Source organism: Schistocerca serialis, chromosome 7 (genome assembly GCF_023864345.2).
Source record: "Schistocerca serialis cubense isolate TAMUIC-IGC-003099 chromosome 7, iqSchSeri2.2, whole genome shotgun sequence".
In the NCBI taxonomy this organism is placed as follows: domain Eukaryota; kingdom Metazoa; phylum Arthropoda; class Insecta; order Orthoptera; family Acrididae; genus Schistocerca; species Schistocerca serialis.
In genome coordinates this window covers 49114359-49137333 of record NC_064644.1, presented here as the reverse complement: position 1 = coordinate 49137333, position 22975 = coordinate 49114359, and the positions used below count along the sequence as shown (strand labels likewise).

The 22975-nt window shown below is 45.3% G+C and overlaps 1 protein-coding gene across 2 annotated transcripts in view; it reads left to right on the top strand.

Moving 5' to 3' along the window:
- LOC126412726 (myotubularin-related protein 6) overlaps nucleotides 1–22975 on the top strand; it is a 437584-nt gene that overhangs the window by 238115 nt on the left and 176494 nt on the right. For both annotated transcript variants that reach the window (XM_050082454.1, XM_050082455.1), the window contains exon 2: nucleotides 1183–1299. In XM_050082454.1, coding sequence (XP_049938411.1) covers nucleotides 1183–1299 — 117 coding nt within the window. The remainder of the gene's footprint in view (nucleotides 1–1182; nucleotides 1300–22975) is intronic.

The window sequence follows — 22975 nt, the reverse complement described above, 5'->3', positions numbered from 1 at the left end:
TGCAGACTTACGTGGAATTGAAAAGTGGACTATAAACACTAGAAGCAAGGAATGGGGGAAATAGCTTTAAGACGTGGTTTGTACTTGTTTCAAGTTGATGCAGGTTGTAATAGTTATACAAAGGTGAAGAGGGTGGTGGGGCGTGATGTCAGAGTACTGGACTCGGGAGGGAGCAGAGTTCAGTTTTTTCCCATATTTGTTAAAGCAATACTATAAAAACTAATTATCGAGAGAAAAAAACACGCCATTGAAAAGCAGAATTGCTAGGGTAACAAATCTTCATTCATATTGGCGTGACTGTGATGACAAAATGCTTAACAGTATTGCAGACAGTGGTTAGTGGAAAAATTTCTTGACAACTTAAAAAAAAAAAAAAGAAGATGGCGTGAACGCAGACCCGACACTGCTTTGGAAAGCACGAGACTTTGCAACGGTGCCGAAAATAAAATATCTGATTCCAGCCTTTTGCAAAAACAAACGCGCAGTTCTTCATTATTGTGTAAACATGACTCTTGGATATGTTCGTATAACGACTTAGCTCGCCCATACCATTTCTTATATTGAACTATATCTTCTGATTAACATACCCCACGTTTTGATTTTATCAAAATTAGTCTTTTATGGAAGGACGGACAATACAGGTTGAAGTCAGCGCAGGATGCCCTTAATGATTGACAGGGTTTTGTTGGTGAGTGCTTCGAGAACATATTGTATTCTTGACGAGCAGTGCGTACAGTTGTTCGGCATGGATAACTTCATTTGTGATGCATGATACTGAACAAATATTGGTGCAGATAACTACTTAATGCGAAGAAAGAAGTGGACGGAACTCAGTGCTGTGTCGTAGTTCACTTTTGTATTTCCACGGTTGTGTCGGATTATCATCGGTAACATTTTATTTTGAATCTGTGATTACGCGTTGAAGGGCATGGCTTTGGTGCACTGATACTTGCGATGAGAGCTGCTCCTATAAGTGGACTCGAACTCACTACTTTTAGTTTGAGTGGCATATTTGTGTACTTTTATCAAAAATGAAAGTGAAGATGTCTTACTAAAATCAAAGTCTTCCCACTAGTATGTACAGAAGATGACCTGTATTTTGCTCTGGGATTATGATTCTAAATATTTGTTTATAAGAGGGCTACTTAGTGTTGCATTTAAATTCCTGTTTTGCAATTGCAGGTTGAAAATGTCCGGATGCTGGATAGGTACAACACCCGGAAACCATCAGTGGGAACACTCTACCTTACAGCTACCCATCTTATATTCGTCGATCCCGATGGCAAGAAGGAGACTTGGGTAAGTATTAACATGCTCATTTTATTTGTAATTTTAATGGCGCGTATATTAGCATGCTCTATTGCAGTAGCAAAACATTATAAAATTTGACGCAGGCATAAAATAATATCTCAGAGTAGGAGCGACTTATCCTCATGTATAAAGTAGTAAGCCTTGCGGGAAGACCAATGACGTGTCGAAAAGTTTTGAACAAACTGCACTAATTATCGTGTAATTTCTCTGATTGTATCCAATAATTCCTTCCTCTTTGTGGGTGATGATGGCTGACTGTAAGTGGTAAATGATGCAATATAACACGCAAGGGATGTTAACAACTTGGGAATGAGTAATATCATATTACTGCTGAACAAGTGTCATCAATCACTCGTTTCTTATTAAACAAAGGAACAAAAAGTCGTTCAATTGTAATATTAACATTTATTTATCGTATGGCAATAAATATATAAAAATCACAATTACTACACAACAACATTTAAGCACAGCTCTCCAGCATGAAATAACACAAATAACAACAGCTATAGATGGATATCAAGGACTTTTATGTAGAACAGCACTCATCGCTGTGAGGAAATCTTCGAAAGGGCTCTTGTAGGCACGTGCGGGACATTGCGATACAACATGAGCAACTGTCTGTCGTTCCACGCTACAGTCACAGTATGGTGATGAAGATGCGACCCCACTCGTGGAGAGTGTCTGCGCATCATCTGTGGCTCGTTCATATGCCGTTCAAGATAGTCCAAATTGCCCGAGGCTGGTCGAATCCAGGGGCTTTTTCTGCATGCAGGCATTGTGGGGAACAGTTTCCATTCATTAGTGGGATTGAATGCAGTTTACATGTATGTCCTGGCTGTGATGAGAGTGGGATGTCTTGATCTTAGTCTTTTTCGCTCCACAGGGAATACGTTGTCCACTATTGGAAGGTCAGTGTTACTAGCAATCTTCTGGTATTCACGCAGTAGCGCGCTTTTCCGTCTGGTATCAGGAGGTGAAATGTGGCTCAAGGTAGATGGCCAGTATTTGGGAGCAGGTCGTACTGACCCATTAACAATGCACATGACCTCGTTTAGTTGTACGTCTGTCTTGTTTACATGTAGACTGTTAAGCCAGACGGGAGCTCAGTACTCTGCTGCTTAATATACCAAACCGAGCGCTGATATCCGAAGAATGTCTGCTTTACCATCCCCAACGAGAGCCGCAGTGTTTATGGAGAGTGTTGTTTCTGGTTTTGAGCTTATCAGATGTTCGTGTCAAGTGCTCCTTAAAAGACAGTGTCCTGTCTGACGTGATCCCAAGGTATTTTGGGTGCATATTATGATGTTTGTATCCTTCAAAATAGACATCTAGGGCTCTATGTGCCAATCTATAGGACAGATGAAAACATGAAACTTCTGTTTTATTTGAGTTTGCTTGTAACCTCCGTTTGCGGAAATAGTCGCTTAAGATGTATAGATCAGAAGCTAGGTTTCTTCAGTTCTTTCAAAAGTTTTGTGTTTGATAGCTATTGCCCAGTCGCCTGCATAGCCAAACTTTCTGGACTGTGTTGGAGGGATATCAGATATGGATAGATTAAACAAGAGAGGAGCAAGGACGGATCCCTGTGGCAAGCCATTATTCAATCCTTTTAGGCATATAGTGTCTCTTTCTATAGTTACAGTAGATGTCCTTCCAGTAACATGTTGTCAACTAGTTTTGCTGTCCGTTTGCATGGGACAAGTTGAAATAATTTATAAAGCAGTCCATGCCTCCAAACTGTTATCATATGCTGCACTTAGATCGACGAAAGCAACAGATATTTTCTGCTTCATTTGGTATACTGCTTCTATAAATGTTGTTAAAGATAAGACTTGAGGAGTGAAGCTCCGTCCTGGACGGAATCCAGCTTGCTCAAGAGGGCGATTCTGAAAGATTACTGCATTAATCCCATTGTATAGAATTCTTTCTAGGAATTTGTAAATAGCGCGTCTGGCCGGTAGTTCTCAGGCTGGTCTGGTGCCTTTCCAGGCTTGAGTTCTGCTATGATTTTTGATTGCTTCATTTTTTATTAACATTAAGTAATATGTCTTGCTAAATAAATATCGTCACAATGGACAAGTGTGGGAAGTGCTACAGAGTAGCGGGAAGATTCTTTTCTTCTTCTTTTTTCCCGAGCTTATCCCGTGTCTTCACGGCGTCGCCATGTTTGCCAGTATTAGCGGTAGAGGTGACAAGATGCTCTTCCTGTCGCCACCCCTCCCTCCTCCCCCCACCCCCGGACGAAATTTGTGTACCCCATCTGTCTGCTGGAAGTGTGTGAACGTTTTCCAATCATGTAACTGAGGCGGGGAGTGGGTACCAGCCCACTGTTCACGATTCGCATGTCGCGGCTATCCAGGCGGGTCAGCAGCGGGAAGACAGCCTACGCCGTTCAAATGCAAGATGTTGTGAAGTAGTCTGACGAATGAAGATGTTATTACACTTTGGCGCCGTAGCACTTGTGTCTCTCACTACACGATTACGAAAAAACAGCAGTTGATCGTAAAACTCAAAGCTGACATGGAATAGGAACCATTGAGTGCGTTTGCAGATGGAAGCAATTGTGTTTAGGTTACAAACATAACTGAACTGTGGTAAAATCTGCCAAATCAGGCTAGAGGTTCAAGAGGTGCTCCAAGTTTGTTAGATTTAGTCTAGGCATTTCCAACTACCGGTTTCATGGCTTACAGCCACGTCTTCAGTTGTAACCTAGGTATTTAAAATTGAAATATAATTGTGAACTGTACTGCAATTTTGTGCTATTACAGACGACTATTTGAAAACTTATACTCACAAAAATTATTACATTAATCCATCATAGGTGATCCCAACGTTCTTAGTCAGGTTAGTGCCATTCTGAGAACACTCGTTATTTAAAAATAGGCGAGTGAAGGATAATTGAGAAGTTTGCTCGTGTAATATCCTCTAAATACACTACTGGTCATTAAAATTGCTACAACACGAAGATGTCGTGCTGCTACAGACGCGAAATTTTACCGACAGGAAGAAGATGCTGTGATATGCAAATGATTAGCTTTTCAGAGCATTCACACAAGGTTGGCGCCGGTGGGGACACCTACAACGAGCTGACATGAGGAATGTTTCCAACCGATTCTTCATACACAAACAGTAGTTGACCGGCGTTGCCTGGTGAAACGAGATTCAGTGACGGAATCGGTGGGTTCAGGAGGGTAATACGAAACGCCTTGCTGGATCCCAACGGCCTCGTATCACTAGCAGTCGAGATGACAGGTATCTTATCAGCATGGCTGTAACGGATCGTGCAGACACGTCTCGATCCCTGAGTCAACAGATTGGGACGTTTGCAAGACAACCATCTGCACAACAGTTCGACGACGTTTGCAGCAGCATGGACTTGACGCTGCATCACAGACAGGAGCGCTTGCGACGGTGTACTCAACGACGAACCTGGGTGCACGAATGGCAAAAGGTCATTTTTTCGGATGAATATAGGTTCTGTTTACAGCATCATGATGGTCGCATCCGTGTTTGGCGACATCGCGGTGAACGCACATTGGAAGCCGTACTGGCGTATCACCCGGCGTGATGGTTGGGTGCCATTGGTTACAGGTCTCGGTCACCTCTTGTTCGCATTGACAGCACTTTGAACAGTGGACGTTACATTTCAGATGTGTTGCGACCCGTGGCTCAACCCTTCATTCGATCCCTGCGAAACCGTACATTTCAGCAGGATAATGCACGACCGCATGTTGCAGGTCCTGTACGGGCCTTTCTGGATACAGAAAATGTTCGACTACTGCCCTGGCCAGCACATTCTCCAGATCTCTCCCCAACTGAAAACGTCTGGTCAATGGTGGCCGAGCAACTGGCTAGTCACAATATGCCAGTCACTGCTTTTGATGAACTGTGGTATCGTGTTGAAGCTGCATGGGCAGCAGTACTCCGTACACGCCATCCAAGCTCTGTTTGACTTGATGCCCATGCGTATCAAGGCCGTTATTACGGCCAGAGGTGGTTGTTCTGGGTACCGATTTCTCAGGATCTATGCACTAAAATTGCGTGAAAATGTAATCACATGTCAGTTCTAGTGTAATATATTTGTCCAATGAACACCCGTTTATCATCTGCAATTCTTCTTGGTGTAGCAATTTCAATGGCCAGTAGTGTAAGTTGCCGGGTAGCTCGAACTGCTATACTGGCCATTCACTGCATGTTCAAGCATCTGTAGGAAAAGGAAACAGTGCTGAAGGCTAAAACGAATTTTGATGATATAGCTCATAATACAGTTAATGGTGGAAAATAGTGCAGGACAGTAGGTACAAAGTAGAATAACTAGGCACGCCACTTTCTTGCCTATTTGAAACGAAACACAGAAGGTGCCATTGGTAAAAGTAGACCTTGCCGCCTCTGGCCATCAGGAAACTCTCACTGCCCAGGTAAATAATAACTACATGCGGGTGCTTTGTCGCGATGTACACATGGCTAAGAACACTGGGTCCCTCCCTTACATTAAAAATATAATATTGAGTATTCTTACTTGTATCCTCAAAGTAAAAATATTATAATGAGTATTCTTACTTGTATATAGTTAACCATAAAACCAGTCAGAGCTTACCCAATGACTTTATTTCCACAGAGAACTCACAACTCTTTTGTATGTGCCTGCGAAGCATAGGGCCCCAACCCATTGTAGTACTACTTCCTTTCCTGTGCTGCAATCTTACCCTCTGACTAAATCTTTTCTCAGACTTAGTCTCTAGTACACACTTCCTGCTGACAACCTAGATTGCATGTAAGACATCCACCTTTTCAAATCTTTGACAGTCACCGAGTACCCAACACGATACCCAGTCGTCCTTGTAGGGGAGGGGATTAAGCAGGCGATAGCCTCTTGATTACATAGGGAACGCACTATTGATGCCGGAGCCTGTTATCTCTTTGCTCATGTCAATTTGGGGGTACCAGGAGTCTGGGTAATGGTCATCTGACCTAGTGGCGCTCGTTGGGAGAAGAGCCCTCGTTCAGAGTAGACAGGCTCAGTGCAGTGAAAGTTAGCAGCCTGTGGATGCGAAGCTCTGGCAGTCCCTTCAGACGGACCAGGATTCCCATTGCAGATCGTTATGATCGAAAGAACGTTTACTTCTTACTCCCCTTAGTTCCTGGTTTGCACCCACACAGATGGAGTGCCTGTTCTATCTATGAATCCTATGTTTTTTTGCGGAGAATATTGAAAATGTATTTGGAGAAATCACTTCCCTTAATAAATTGCGAAGTAGTTCTGCCATAAGGGGGGTAGGACGTCAAACGGGCCAACTTGGAGCAGGAGAGGCACCATAGGACATTTTAATTTGCACTGTCTATACTTTTACAGATAAATTCATAAAACTTTAACAGCATGACCAGGAAGGATTCAGGATTCATACTCATAGCAGTTGAAGCTCAAAAACATAACAAAACACTTTTTTTTACATGTGAAATTTCATCATTTTTTCACTTACAGGTGTATGAAACTCTAGAAGTTATTTAATTTATGAAAAAATGAATGAACTGTTGCATTTTAAACTTCATGTGTAGAAAAAAACTCAAGTTTTATAGTTAATTATCTCAATTTTTTCCACAGGTTTTTAATGGATTTGGAAAATTCTAGAGTTTCATACACCTGTAACTACTGTTTGTATTCTATGAAAAATTCATCGAAGAATCTCTCTTACTTAGGAAGAAAAGTGTAGCTATAGCAACAAATGCAGCCAGTAATAAGTGAAAAAATTATGAAATTTCACATGTAAAAAAAGGTATTTTGCTACGTTTTTGAACTTCCACTGCGATGAGTGTGAGTCCTCAATCCTTCCTGGTCATGGTGACAAAGTTTTATGAATTTATTTGTAAAAGTCTATACAGTAGAAATGACCTTTCCCCCCAGGGGGTCCACAAATCTTTTGTGGATACGTGCGTAGCGAGCACGGGACCCCGAGCTAATGTGGCCCTCCTTCCTTTCCGGGCTGCATACCTTCCTTTTCCGCATCCTTCCCTATCCCCCATCTTCGCCCCCCCTCCCCTCACCTCTGGCTCTTTCCCACCCTTTCTCCCCATTTGGGAGTATGGTTTGTGCCTACGTCTGGAGACGGACGCTCGTAAATGTAACGCATTCTGCGCCTTCTCTGCTTGTATGTCTTCATCCTTCCTTTGTCCTTCTCTTTTCCTTACCTCTTCTCTTTACCCTTTTCTCCGCTGCGGCGTTTGAGACCCCTCTTCTTTCCTTTCCCTTTCTCTTTTTTCCTCCCTGTGCATGTCTGAAGGCCGACCCACGCATTTTCATGCGTAGCCGGTGACGGGGTAACGCGAAATTCCCCACCCCGGGTAGACAGGTAGGACACGTACGTAACCCCTGGTAACGGCCAGGCCCAGGGAGGGGTGATTACCCGAGCTGATACCTTCCGAAAGTGCCGATTAGTCCCTCCGTCCGTTTCTCGGGAGGTGTGACCTGAGGTGTGAACAATCACCTAAGGCGGGAGTGCCCTCAGAGGGGGGCCCCCACAAGGGAGGAGCGCGCCATCGGAGACGCCGGTAATCATGGGGGATTCTTCCGCAATGGTTTCCTCATCTTCCACTATGTCTGCTCACAAGCGTAAGTCCACTGAGTCTCAGCCACAGACAGTTGTCCATCATTGCCACAGTTCCTTGTTGTTTCTCGGTCTGACGAAGGTCACGACTTCTCCACGGTCAACCCTTTCATTATTCAGAAAGGTGTCGACGCAATTGCAGGTCCTGTAAAGTCTTGTTCCGGATTACGGAATGGCACCTTGTTGTTAGAAACAGTCAGTGCCCTCCAGGCACAAAAATTGCTGTGTATACTTCACTGCTCCACACCTTCCCTTTCCGAGTTGAAGCACACCGCACTTCAAATTCCTCGCGTGGAGTTGTTTATACACACTCCCTCGATGGATTGTCTGACGAAGAAATCCAGCACTACCTTCTGACCAGGGCGTAACGGCTGTTCATAGAGTCATGAAAAAGGTTGACACGAACATTGTCCAACCCGCACTGTCTCTTGACATTTGATGAAGTTCAACTCCCATCAAAAATCAAAGCAGGCTATGAGATAATTTCCGTTCGCCCTTACGTCCCAAACCCTATGCTTTGCTATCGGTGTCAGCGGTTCCATCACACCAGCCAGTCCTGTTCCAATCCGACCAAATGTGTTACGTGTGGTACGGATGCCCATGAGGGTGCTTGTCCACCTCCATCCCCTCGCTGCATCAACTGTGTGGGTGACCACGCTGCTTCCTCTCGAGATTGCCCCATTTTTAAAGACGAAAAGATCATCCAGGAAATCAGAGGGAAGGAAAAGGTGTCGACCTTTGCTGCTCGAAAAATATTCGCCAGTCGACAGCCCACCGTGCCTCAGACAGGAAAATACAGCACTATCCTTGCTTCTCCTCGGCCAACAAAGGAGGCGGCCACGCAGACTTGCGACCTCACCTTTAGTAACACGGTCGTCAGATCGGCCAGCGCAGAGATCGCCCGTTCAACCTCACCACTTTCGCCTGCCCACTCTATGGCTCACCCTTCATCGGGTTCTGCCAAATCTCGAGCCCAAAAGTCAGACACCAAGACTTCGGAAAAAGAGCATTCTCGTGAAGAGTTTTTATGTACCGCAACTTCACAACCATCGGTTCCTCCTTCATCTAAACATCATACTTCCAAGAAGGCTAATAAGAAACCCAGTTCCTCTCCTTCTCCGCCAAGGCGTGTCTCATCTACAGCACCACCTGGCGGAAATCGCCCTCGGCCGTCTTCTGTGTCGCCGAGGCGCAGTGCTGGCGGCCGGTCGCTGTTGGCAGGAGCTGCTCCTGAACAACCTATGGATCAGGATCTTCTGCCTTCGGCTGAATGCCATTCCATGCTGTCGGTTGCAAGCTCTGAGCAGTCGTTGAGTTCACGGCAACCTTGGTCACATTCCTCCATTTTCTGTTCACCCTATGTCCATTATCCACTGGAATATCCGCGGCATTCGAGCCAATCGGGATGAATTGTCGATCCTCTTACGATCCTACTCGCTGGTCATCTTCTGTCTTCAGGAAACAAAGCTGCGTCCCCATGACCGCTTTGTTCTCCCCCATTTTCAGTCCGTCTGATTTGATCTCCCCTCTGTTGAAGGCACTCCAGCCCATGGAGGACTCGTGATTCTTTTCCATGATACTCTCCATTATCACCCAATCCACTTAAACACTTCCTTCCAAGCTGTCGCTGTCCGTCTTTCCCTTTCTGGATATACCTTTTCTCTTTGTACTGTATACATTCCATCGTCCACACCAATGGCACGAGCTGATCTCCTTCATCTTCTTGGTCAGCTTCCACCCCCCTATTTGCTGGTTGGGAGCTTCAATGCCCACCACCCGCTTTTGGGGATCTCCACATCCCTGTCCACGTGGCTCACTATTGCTAGACGTCTTCCACCAAGCGGATCTAGTTTGCCTCAACACTGGGGTCCCTACATTTTTGTCTGCCTCCACGACAAATTTCTCTCATTTGGACCTTTCGGTCGGTACTGTTCCGCTAGCTGGACGCTTCGAATGGTTCGCCCTTGCTGATACACACTCGAGTGACCACTTTCCATGTGTCCTTCGATTGCAGCCACAACTGCCATATATGCGCCCGAGACGCTGGAAGTTAGCCCAAGCCGATTGGACGCTTTTTTCGTCTCTAGCGACATTCGATGACAGTCACTTTCCTAGCGTCGACGATGAGGTTACACATCTTACCGACGTTATTCTTACAGCTGCGGAACGTTCAATACCACGCACTTCCGAATTGCCCCGGCGCCCCCCAGTTCCTTGGTGGAACGAGGCATGCCGTGACGCAGTACGTGAGCGGCGACGTGCTCTTCGCGTTTTCCGCCACCATCCTACTTTGGCCAACTGTATCCGCTATAAGCAGTTCCGTGCGCAATGGCGTCGCGTCATCCGCGATAGCGAGAGGGCAAGCTGGGACTTCTTTACTAGCTCACCCCCTCCTTGGAAGTTTGGAGTCGGATTCGACGGTTTTCTGGCGCGCCTAGTTTCTCCCCGGTCTCTGGGCTCACTGTCGCGCGTGATACGTTAGTGGACCCCGTCGCAATTTCTAACTCATTGGGTCAACACTTTGCTGAGATTTCGAGCTCTTCAAATTACCCGCCAGCGTTTCTCCCGAAGAAACGTGCAGCGGAAGTGCAACCTCTTGCTTTCTTCTCTCAAAATCGCGAAAGCTATAATACTGTTTTCTCCATGCGGGAGCCGGCCGCTGGTGGCCGAGCGGTTCTGGCGCTACAGTCTGGAACCGCGCGACCGCTACGGTCGCAGGTTCGAATCCTGCCTCGGGCATGGATGTGTGTGTTGTCCTTAGGTTAGTTAGGTTTAAGTAGTTCTAAGTTCTAGGGGACTTATGACCTCAGCAGTTGAGTCCCATAGTGCTCAGAGCCATTTGAGCCATCCATGCGGGAACTCCAACATGCACTCTATTCTTCTCGCTCCTCCGCCCCAGGACCGGATGGTATCCACATCCAAATGTTGCTGCATTTATCAACCCATAGTCTGCGTTACCTCCTTCGCATTTATAATCGAATTTGGACCGACAGTACTTTTCCCAGACGATGGTGGGAAGCTATCGTCGTTCCTGTTCCAAAACCTGGAAAGGACAAACATCTCCCCTCTAGCTATCGCCCCATTTCTCTCACGAGTAGTGTATGTAAGGTTTTGGAGCGTATGGTGAATTGCCGTTTAGCTTGGTGGCTGGAGTCCCGCAGTCTTTTAACACCTGCCCAATGCGGTTTTTCGAAAGCATCGTTCTGCAGTTGACCATCTTGTTTCTCTCTCCACTTATATCATGAACAATTTTCTCCGGAAACGCCAAACAGTAGCAATATTTTTTGATCTGGAGAGAGCATACGATACCTGTTGGAGGACAGGCATCTTCCGCTCACTGTTCTCTTGAGGCTTTCGCGGTCGGTTGCCCCTTTTTCTTCGCGAATTTATGGCAGAGCGCACATTTCGAGTGCGGGTGAACACTACTCTCTCCCGTACTTTTTCCCAAGAAAACGGGGTACCCCAAGGCTCCGTGCTAAGTGTTGTACTGTTTGCCATTGCCATAAATCCAATTATGGATTGTCTCCTTCCTGATGTCTCGGGCTCCCTCTTTGTGGACGATTTTGCGATCTACTACAGCTCTCAACGGACCAGCCTTCTTGAACGACGTCTTGAAGGATGTCTCGATCGCCTCTACTCTTGGAGCATCGAAACCGGCTTCCGTTTTTCTCCCACTAAGACCGTTTGTGTTAATTTTTGGCGACGTAAGGAGTTTCTTCCACCCTCCTTACATCTAGGACCAGTCAACCTTCCGTTTTCAGACGTCGCTAAATTCTTGGGTCTTATGTTTGACAGAAAACTGTGCTGGTCCTCCCACGTTTCCTATCTTTCGGCTCGCTGTCTGCGATCGCTCAACACCCCCCGTGTCCTGAATGGTACCTCCTGGGGAGCGGACCGAGTGGTTCTCCTCCGCCTCTATTGCGCTTTAGTGCGCTCGAAATTGGACTATGGAAGCATCGTTTACTCCTCTGCTCAGCCGTCTATTCTTCGTCGTCTAGAGTCTATCCACCACCGTGGATTACGTTTAGTGTCTGGAGCTCTTTACACCAGCCCTGTGGAAAGCCTTTATGCTGAGACTGCTGAGCCTCCGCTGTCCAATCGGCGAGCAGTCCTTCTGAGTCGTTATGCTAACCATCTGTCTTCCATGCCTGCTAATCCAGCCCATGACATTTTTTACGACGCCTCCTTTGATGTAGGATATGCAGGCCGCCCCTCCTCCCTACTACCACCGGGAGTCCGCTTCCGTCAACTGCTCCATTCTCTTTCCTTTCGCTTTCCTAAAACCTTCTTGACAACTTGGGGTACAGCACCGCCTTGGCTCCGTCCCCGGATCTGCCTGCTCCGTGACCTTGATCAATTTCCCAAGGATGGTACCCCTTCACTTGTTTATCGTCGGGCATTTTCTGCTCTATGTGCACAAATGAAGGATGCCACATTCATTTACACCAATGGCTCGAAAACATCGTTAGGTGTAGGGAGTGCCTATATTGTTGGCGACACCCCAAATCAATTTCGGCTTCCCGACCAGTGTTCGGTTTATACTGCGGAGCTTTACGCTGTTCTCCAGGCTGTCCACTACATCCGCCGCCATCAGCGGATACAGTATGTTATCTGCTCAGATTCTCTCAGCTCTCCCCTCAGTCTCCAACCTCTCTACCCTGTCCACCCTCTGGTCCACCGGATTCGGGACTGTCTGCGCTTGCTCCACCTGGGGGGCGTCTTGGTGGCGTTCCTCTGGCTCCCGGGACACGTTGGTATCTGTGGAAATGAGGCGGCCGATATAGCGGCCAAGGCTGTAGTCTCTCTTCTTCGGCCAGCTATTCAATCGATTCCTTTCACCGATCTACGGAGCGTTTTATGTCGTCGAGTTGTTCTTTTATGGCACGCACATTGGTCGACACTTCCCCATAATAAATTGCGGGACGTGAAAGCTATTCCTTGTGCTTGGACCTCTTTCTCCCGAACGCGTCGTCGGTAGGAGGTAATTTTAACTAGACTCCGGATAGGGCACTGTCTTTTTAGCCATCGACATCTTTTAAGCGGCGATCCTCCCCCACTCTGTCCCCACTGCTCTCAGCTGTGGACGGTAAGACACCTTTTAATTGAGTGCCCCTATTTTACTCCGTTACGCGCCCGTCTACAGCTGTCGCCTGATACATCGTCCATTTTAGCAGATGACACGCGCTCGGCCGATCGCGTTCTCGAGTTTATTAGTGCCAGTGAAATGACGTCAGTCATTTGAAGCTTTTTTTGGGGACAACCAACCCCTTTCTGTAGTGGATTTTTAAGCCTTCCTTCTGCTTTTAGTTTCTCCAATTTTTTGAGTTTCGTTCCCGTGTCTGCTGGTTTCCCATTTCGGTTTTTACTGTTTGCTAAGTCACGGACCGGGCGCTAATGACCATAGCAGTTTTGCGCCCTAAAACCAAAACAAAAAAAAAAAAACAAAAAAAATGTCCTGTGGTGACTCTCCTGCTCCAGGTCGGCCCGTTTGGCGTCCTACCCCCCTTAATTAAAACAGCTAATCCTACCCAGTCATGAGTGTTATTGTGTTGTAAAAATTTTTTTAAGAAGTTGGTTATGTTCTTGTTCGCATAAGAGCCTGAACATGATAAACTGTTTAATTTTTCACCAGAACTTATTGCTGCGGCCAGATGGACTATACGAACACTCGGAGAAGCCAGGAATCCACTTTGTATGATATGTACATTACATTGAGGCCCATCAGACAACAAAGTTGGCACAGGAACATTCATCCTCACTTTTGAGAAGGAACTGCCTGAGAAAGACAAAATCATGGCCTACCACTGTAATGCGAAGTCATATTTCTCATAGCTGATGCAGTGCTTTAAATGCCAATGCTTGGACTATATGTCCCCTCGGTGCACAAACGACGACCTAGTTTGTGGAGGCTGTGGTCGTCCACTTCGTGGAAACCCGCCATATCTTGCTACTGCGTGTCTGAGGATTGGGGAGGGTGGTCATCTCTGCAATTGATACAAAGAATTCAAAATATTTTGAAGCTCAGAAAAAGTACAGTAGATTTTGTGGAACCAATGACAGGTTATAGAAGTGATTGTCAGGAACTAAAAGAAAGACATAAAAAGAGGCTTTATGAATTATGCGTTATTTGAAAGTCAGATCTGGGAGCTGGAGAGATTTGTAGAAATTGAATTAGAGTCTTTAACCGTTCTTTCCACCAACCTGTCGTCTTCTAAAGTTTGCCCCCCCCCCCACCCCCCCCCCCACCCCCCCAGCGCCGAGGACAGCTTGTCGGTCGGGGGATCTTCTTCGGCAGAAGCTGCTATGCTGTCATCTCGAACCTATGGTTGTGCTTTTTATGGGCTACCACTTGCTCAAGTTAGTCTCTGTATCTACAGAGGGCAAGATCTGTAGCACTGACAGTGATGGTAGGCAACACTTCTCATTATTTAAATATTCACTCATTTTACACTGTCTTTTACAACACTCGAAATAGGTAACCATGAGATATTGTCATTTCGGCACTTAGCACCCGAATATGCCGACCAATCAGAAGCAAGTTCAGTACAATTGGTGGACTCTCCCACGGGACTGGTACATACTGTACCATGTGTCGCTAGTACATCACTCCACTTTATGAGTAGTTTGCAGTTCTGTAGGATATGTAGTGTGACCCCAAGCACGTGCCAGGGCGAGTGTTTTATGTTGGTATAATAAATAACCTATGTGAAACCTGCTCCTAAATAAATTGTTCCAACTTCCCACTGAAAATAAATAAAGTATACTCGTTCTTCTCTCCAGCAGCTGGACACAGACTGAGTCCTTTTCCCGCCATATTTCCCCAGACCGCCATGGGACGACATCGCCCTCTGGTGGCAGTAAGGTAATAGGTCAGTTGGCGTCTGGACCTCATGGTGAACACACTGGATGGAGCTACTGCCTATGACAACTCAAATTGTTTAAATAAACACTACATGCAAAATAAAGACTTATGTCCCTCGCATCTAGCAGCCCATCACAGGCTGAGTCTTTTTCCCGCCAATTCGAAGGAAGAGGTGGTGGTTGGATGACTTAGGTTAGTGAAGGTAGCTCAAGTGACCTATTTTCCCTGCAACTTTTTTAGGTTAGTGGAGGTAGCGCAAGTGACCTTTTTTCCACCAAAATTTGAACTTCCCGCCATTTTCTTGGGGAGGCAGGGTAGTGGGAGTGGATGGAACGGGGTTAGGTTAGTGGGGGATCTCAATTGACCTGTTTTCCAGCCAAAATTTGAACTTCCCGCCATGACGTCATTGACGATCTATCACCGCCGCCTTGAATAAAGTTGGCAACAATGTAGAGTGGGGTGTCGCCGGCCTCTTTCCCCCCCCCCCCCCTCCCCCCACTAATATGTAACCTGTGGTAGAGATGTGCATGAGGTCGATTGTTTGCCTCCTTCTCCCTACTGTTTCAACTGCAATGGCGACCATGCCGCCTCCTCTCGAGATTATTCCGTGTATCTCGATGAGTGTGCTGTCCAGGAGATCCGGGTAAAGGAAAAAGTGCCTTACCCAGTCGCTCACAAGTTATTGGCTAATTGCAGACCCTGTGTTCTACTGTCTGGCTCTTGTATTACTGTTCTTGCTACATCTCGTTCCATGAAGGACATGGCCACACAGACATGCGACTTCAGGTTCCGCGATGTGTTTATGAAAACATCCAGTGTCATGGTAGCATCGCCGTCTGCCCATCCAGCTGTGCAACAAGCCACCAAACACTCTCCTCCCGGATCGAAGTCACCTGCTACACAACCGGCAGACCAGAAAGGACAAAAGGACTACTCCCACGAAGACTGTCTACGGTCCTCCAGCCAACAAACATCTGAATCTTCCCCTGCCAACTGGAAAGGCTCCAAGAAGTCAAACAAAGGGAAACGGTCTTCTGCTTCGCTGACTGTGAAATCCTCTTTGATGGTGTCGCCACGTGATGCCCTGCCCGGCCGACCTCCGTGTCGAGAGGGTAGGATTACAGATGGGGTAGCAAATGTGTGAAATTTGCGTGGGAAACATTGAATTTTGTAGTGAAATCAGTGAAGTACAGTTCCATGAGGGCTGTGGGCTGGCCCTAGACTTACCATAACAGGTCTGTACGAGATCTGTGTCACTCAGATGCCGATCGTGTCGATATGGGGCTATTAATAGTTGCAACGTCAAAGTTTTCACAAGTTAGCCTGTCATTCACAGTTCCCAGCCATGCCAGTGAGATCAGATTGTGTCAGTACAATTCAACCCGACAGCGCTATCAGACTGCAATTCCCATGAATTTTGTGTTGAAATCTTTGACTTTGTGCTGGAGTGTTAACAACGTCATTTTCCTAGAAATATTCCAGATGACTAAGTGGCCTGAAATATCTCCCACAAATGTTACAGACTTAACTAACACATCACAATCCAGCAGCACAGTTGGCTCTGTGCTGTTTGGACATGTTCCCATCCAGTTCTAAAACCAGAACACAGTGAAGTGTAAAATTGTGTAGCCTTAGAAATACGTCTGAAAGTGATGTGTTAGAACGCACAGGTTATGGTGGGTCTCTGCTCGTAGTGGTCAACAGATGACAAGCATCTGTCCTCATTCTACAAACGGCATGATGAGGCACTGGCTGGTCCTGACACAACATCCTGCAGGTTGCAGCCTGACGGGTAATTTAACCGTAACCCGTGTGTCGTGCAATTTCGCAGGGCTGTGGATGGGACAAGAAGCCCGCGGCACGCACCAGGTGATGTCACATGGCTAGATGCCTGTGGAATGCCTAGCACGGCCCACACTTCGCATCAAGCGAGGAACCAGCAGCACTTGTAGCGTGCAGTCGGGACAAGGTGGCTACGCCCGGATCAGAATATCAAAGTGATTGACAGCGAGACACAATTGAGTGTGAAAGGAGGCGATGTTGTAGGTTTCCGGGTGCGCACGCGCGAGCCATGTGGCTATAACAGCGACAGTGGCGCGGTTTCTTACTGGACTACCTTCTCACACCGCCGTTTCATGTGCAGTATCCATTTCGCTTTCCAGGATCGTTGTGGCTTAACAAACGGACTCCCGTGTGTAACATGACATGGTGTTCCTGTTATTCGTATATCTCAACAAAAGCAACAGGAGGACCACTGTTTTTACAATAATCAGAATGAATTACATTCAATTGCAGTATTCGATACGTAAGGGGTGTTAGAATGGATCTGAATCGTTCGTGTAAATACAATAACTGAGGGCATTAAAATAATATAAACTGTTTGAGTACTTAGCAATCACTGTCGTGTGTATGCAGAGTGTTATGCTTGTGCAGAGGAGTATTCCTTAACAATGAGATAAGATTTACGCACCATTCAATCAATAAAACCAAATACAAAAATAAAGAATTAAGGCAAAGGGTAAATGCTACTGAGTTCAGAATTACTTTCTTCCTCAATACTGTCGTTATCTGAGGCCTGGTCCGCGGACGAGCCGCTGGAATTGCCCAAGGATATAATTATATTTTCTATATTACTCTTCACAACACACACACTTCACATTTCCACAACTCTTTAACGGCTGTTTCTGTGTGGCGTACAACATTTCTCCACTTTTGGCGTTATTTGTGCCTATGCTTCCTCTAACAGCCTTTAAATTTCTGCCACAGTGGAGCTTTTGTTATTTGTTGCCACGTAATTTTTGATTTGCGCCCAAATCGTTTCGATCGCTTTAAAGTGCCAGTGGCATGGTGGAAGGCTAAGAACCCTGTGGCCGTGTTCTTTAGCTACCTCGTCCACAACATACTGTTGAAACTGTGGTTTATTTTGCTTTACTGTTTCCATGAGCTCCGCCATACATAAATCGTCCTGAATTTTCACGTTGTAGCATTTCAACCATGCAGCAATATCGGCTTTTTTCGTTGCCATAGTTGGAGTTTTATTTTTAATAACTGAATAATGTGGGGGCATTATCCATCACAATGACAGACAGCCGATTTACGTTTCCCAGTAGCTGCCCCTTCACGTAATTGTTAGTTTTCCTCGATTTGTAAATGAGGAGACAGTTTCAGCTTGCAAGACAATAATACTTGCGCCCTTTACCACCGGAACAGCAGAAATTCCACATATTTTATCATCTGTCCACTCTTTTCTGTCAGAATGACCGGCGTTTCTCGAGGGATCGTCGAGCCACACAATGTATTGAAATGAGACTTCGAGTATAGTTCTTAAAAATCGACAACGCCACGCTGCAATGTCGCCTCCCTCCATTATAGTTTTCCGTCCATTGATTTTTTTAGAGCGTAAACCGAGGGCTCTGACAACCGTTAACAAAGACGTTTTGCTGTCTCTGAATAACTGTTTTTTAATAATTGGATGTTCTTTTTTCACGTAATATCCGCGTATATGGCGACGAATGGAATCTTGTTGAAAAGAGTCCAAGTTTGTTACACGTCGTTCTGTCCTTTTCGGGTGTCCGCAGTTTGGGTGAACAGGCACTTCCCCTTCTGCACAGAATTTCTCCTTACAAATTTTGACGACAGTATTTTTGTGTATTTTAAAAGCGTCTGCAGTTCTCTCGGCTACTTTCATTAGTGGCAATAGAGTTGCTCCTTTCTCTCTCTCGAAATATTCTCGCACCGAGCACACAAACTCACGTGTTTGCACAGCTCCACTAGAAACTTTTGACACTATAGCGCAAATTAAACTCGCCGCACAGATGAACAAAGCGCACAACGAAACGAACCACAACTGTTTACGTTAGCGAGTGCGAGCGTCGTCTACAACTGGCTACAGTAGCCGCTGCCTGCAGTAGCTGAGAGATTTGACAATGGCGAACCGGAGGCGCGACTAACAGCGTTTTCTGGTTGGCTGTTGCTGTATTGCAGCCTCATGAGCAGCTAGACGTCAATCACTTTGTCATTATGATCCGGTTATACAATGGGTCGTGCATTGGATGTGTACAGTTTACATGGCTGACGGCTGTGACCCGCGACCCTCTCTGTCGTGCTGCCCCGTCGGATGGCGGCTGTTGGTTCTGTTGCCAGACTTGGAGCAGATCATGGAGGTGGTCCTCCACAGTGCGTGTCCCACATTTGTTCAAATAATGACGCAGTTCTTCCTATCCTGTCATGGGATACATACACAATAAATGTTTAATGTGACGCCATTTTAAACTTTTAACGATGGCCTGAGTTGGGTAAATCCATGGTATTTTATTGAATTTCCCGTCATTTTAAGAGGCAGTTTTAATTTCACTTCCAAAACCCGGGAAAGACTGTACACTGTAGCTATCGTAGTGGGCTACGCCCTGAGTGCAGCATGGCGGGGAATGGGCAGACTGCTCGATGACGTCAGAACACAAGCCGTCGTCCTAGTGTCCCGAGTTCAGCGCTGTGTAGTAGCTTTCTGCAGTGCCATTACGAATAGAGTATCACGCCCACTCCGTGTGCTCTACAGTCTTTCCCACACGATTTTACAGGAACTATTCAGTAAAAAAAAAGATTTTTACATTGCGCATAGCTTTACTTGGCAGCTTTATGGTGAAGTGCCTATCATCTCGCTAATGGTCATATTTCTTGTGATATTCGCATGTATGTAAGCTGCACGAAACTCGAAAAAGTTGGCAATAAAAAAAATGGAGGTCGCTATGATTTTCATTCGATGAAAATTACACTGTATGTTGCTACGAATGAAATTTAGAGAAGATACTGAATTTTCCTTTAGACTTGGCATGAAGTGTCTGCCTGTCTCCGATCTCGAGAAAATGGAATTTATGTAGCACATTCACTTCCGACCACATGCTTGCAAGAATGAAATATTCGTAACATACATCATCTCCCCAAACGGTTCGAGATATTGAAACGAGATTTTGGCACACAACAAGGATAGTTTATTAGGGGAATTTTGAGAACGTGTGGTTCATTTGTAAAGGAGGCCGTGTAATGCTGCCGGGACCTATTCTTGAGTACTACTCAAGTTTTTGGGATCCACATCAGATCAGATTCAAGGAAGACACTGAACCAATTCTGAGGTGGGCTGGTAGATTTGTTACCGGTAGATTCAAACAACATGCAAGGATTTCGGAGATGCTTCAGGAAATCAAATTGGAATCCCTGGAGGGAAGGTGACATTCTTTTTGAGAAACACCATGGAGGAAATTTAGAGAACCAGCATTTGATCCTGACTGCAGAAAGATTCTGTTGTCAGCAACATATGTGTCACAAAAGGATCATGAAAATAAGATAAGAGAAATTAGGGCCCATATGGAGGCATATATACAGCCATTTTTCCCTCGCTTTATTTGCGAGTGGAACAAGAAAGGAACTGACCAGCAGTGGTACAGCATACCCTCCAACACGTAATGTATGGTGGCTTGTCGAGTCTGTGTGTACATGTAGATGTAGATATGCTTTTGCATCTCCAAGCCTGTTGGCAACAACATTAATTGCTGGGGCATGTAGAATTTTTACAGGAGAGCTGGTAGCCATTGATACAGCCCTATGTTTTATTAAACATACCTTCTTCAACTGTGTATTTATTTGTAGCGGCTACATAAGCAGTCTTCAGTTTATTGATTGATATTACTCTCGTATACTTGTCATAACTGCTGTTCACAATCTTCTCTCTTACCTTACTTATGATACCAGCTGAGTTGTCTTTTTGTGGTTCCCAAGTTGATCCCAGGTAATGAATTGGCTGACTGTTTAGGTTAAAAAAATTAGTTACTTGCCCAACATTCACTTTGACTATCCCAAGCTTGAATTTGCAGGTGCAAATAAGACCTTTACTCGTCTACTTACTCGTAGATGGAACATCATGTGATTTGCTACTGCCCAGCTCCCCTCCCTCCCACCAATAAACTCTCCTCTATTAAGGAGACATTGGCTGCATAGCAGTCTTCCAGGAAGCAATCCACCTTCCTATGCCACCTCTGTACTGATCATACCAGACTAATCCAAGGTTTTGTCTTATGTTATGAGCCATCCCATGTTGTGATTGCAGAAACAAACACAGTACCTCACATTCTGGTGGAAACCCCCTCCTCCTGGTCCTCCATACCAAGCATGGTCTTCCAGGTTCTGTGCCTCTATTGTGGATGACATACAGACAGTTCAACTGGTTCTATGTTTCCTCTGAAAAGTGGTGTTTATTCTCAGATATATGTTTTTAAACTGCTTTTTTTTGGAAAGAGGGGGGGGGGGGCAAAGTGGTTGGGATTGTGGTTTCTTACACTTCTTGCTAGTCCCTGAGGCGCACAATAGTAGTTCCTCACCAACTACTTGGTCATCCTCCTTTTACTTTTTAGAGATGACACTTCATTGAAGATAAGACTTTAACGATTCCTAATCCTTGATACTACCTTATGACGAAAGAACAGTTGAGCAAATTTTTATGCTTCCACAGAGAGAGTGGATTTTGCTCTCGTCTGTAATACTTTAACTATAAGGGATCAGGGATATCACAGTTGTGGGCAGGATGCTCCCCATCGCATGTTGAGCTTCAAGGGACACTAAACTGCATCTACTGACCTGATCATAGCTCCCAACTTATTTTACTGTTGTTGGTTCATCTGACCATCATTATGTTTTTAGCCCTCTCACCTGATGTTACAAATCTCCTAGCTGCTAGAAGATATTATTCATTCTGTTACTGTCTTAGCTCTTCATTGAGAGGGGGGGAGGGGTCAGATATGGGTTTAGGGTCTTGTGCCACAGATAAACTGTGGGGGAGCCCTCGTCTGTTCTGTGGCCTACTTACTGGCCTGACTCACACTTTTATCTCTCTTTAAATTATTCCTGATCTCTGGCTTCAGTATTGCTTTCATTTTCTCGATTTTACCAGTCGTGAATACTATTACAATTCAATCCAGTTTCTGGTTGATAGCATTAACACTACTTGGACCGGGACTGTTGGACTGATAACCTTGTATTTTACCTGCCGGACCAGCAAACTGATCAACTACTCATCAAACCCAATGAGCTCATAAACGGTTGGAAAAGGCAAGGACAAATGTGATGGTGGTGGTATTTGTAGTTATCAGAGCATTAAAAGGCATAGAAGGTACTTCTGCTGGGGGCTAGTCATAGGGGGTACAGAATACCGAGATACCAATCATTTTTTACCCAAGAGTAAAGTTCAGTGACATCATTGTAGTTTAGGTTCTCTCATGAAAGGCCTTTACGTAGGAGGTCACACATTGACTTTTAAGGTGGAGATAGGAACAGTTTGGGGCATAACCCCAACTATCCAACTAAGGATGACATCAGGCAGATCACTGGGAATGCTTTGCATACTAATCTGAAGAATGTGTCGGTCCTTGACCGATGTGACAACCTTTGGATGAAATGTTCTGTCAAACATGCAAATGCAGAGATTCAGGAGTCACTCAGCAAAATGGAGTAACTGCACATGATTGTGGTTGATGTGATGCCCTTAACATGGTTGCGCCACTGACACCATGAACGGCTCCTCAAAAGTTTCTGGTAAGAGGTTATGTGCACAATTAATTTCCACAAGTATTCCTTGTAACCAGTACATACTCTGTCCAATCCCTGTGATTGCCAATATTATCCTTTTTGTTTTAAGGCTAAATGTTTCCAGAAGGCAGAGCTGCTGAATAAGTGTCACACACTTAAAAAATCAGTGGTGAAACAAAAAGGGTCAGCTTGAACCTGCTGTTACTAGGTATCAGCTTCATTCCAGAAAGTAAACTGATGTGGTGTCTGATTTCATACTTATGCAAACAAAAGAAGCACACAGCACTTATAGTATTTTTTTTTGTTTTTGTTTTGTATTAGTTTTTGGAATGTAGGTCATGTTGACAAACTTATCTGTAGTATTCTCCAAAATGTAGATAAGGTTGTAAGGTCATGAGTTGGCAAAGTGATATCGAATTCTTCAGTTAATCCCAAAAAGTGGCAGCTTCTACATCTTTTAATTATCAAAACATAAGAATTTAAAATCTTATACTAAATTGGTACTTGTCCCCCCCACCCTCTTCCTTGGTGGATGAGTCAGGGTGTATTTCCTGAAAGATGGAAGAATGCGATAGTAACATCCATTTATAATAATGGAGATAAGCAAGTGACATCTATGAGTAGT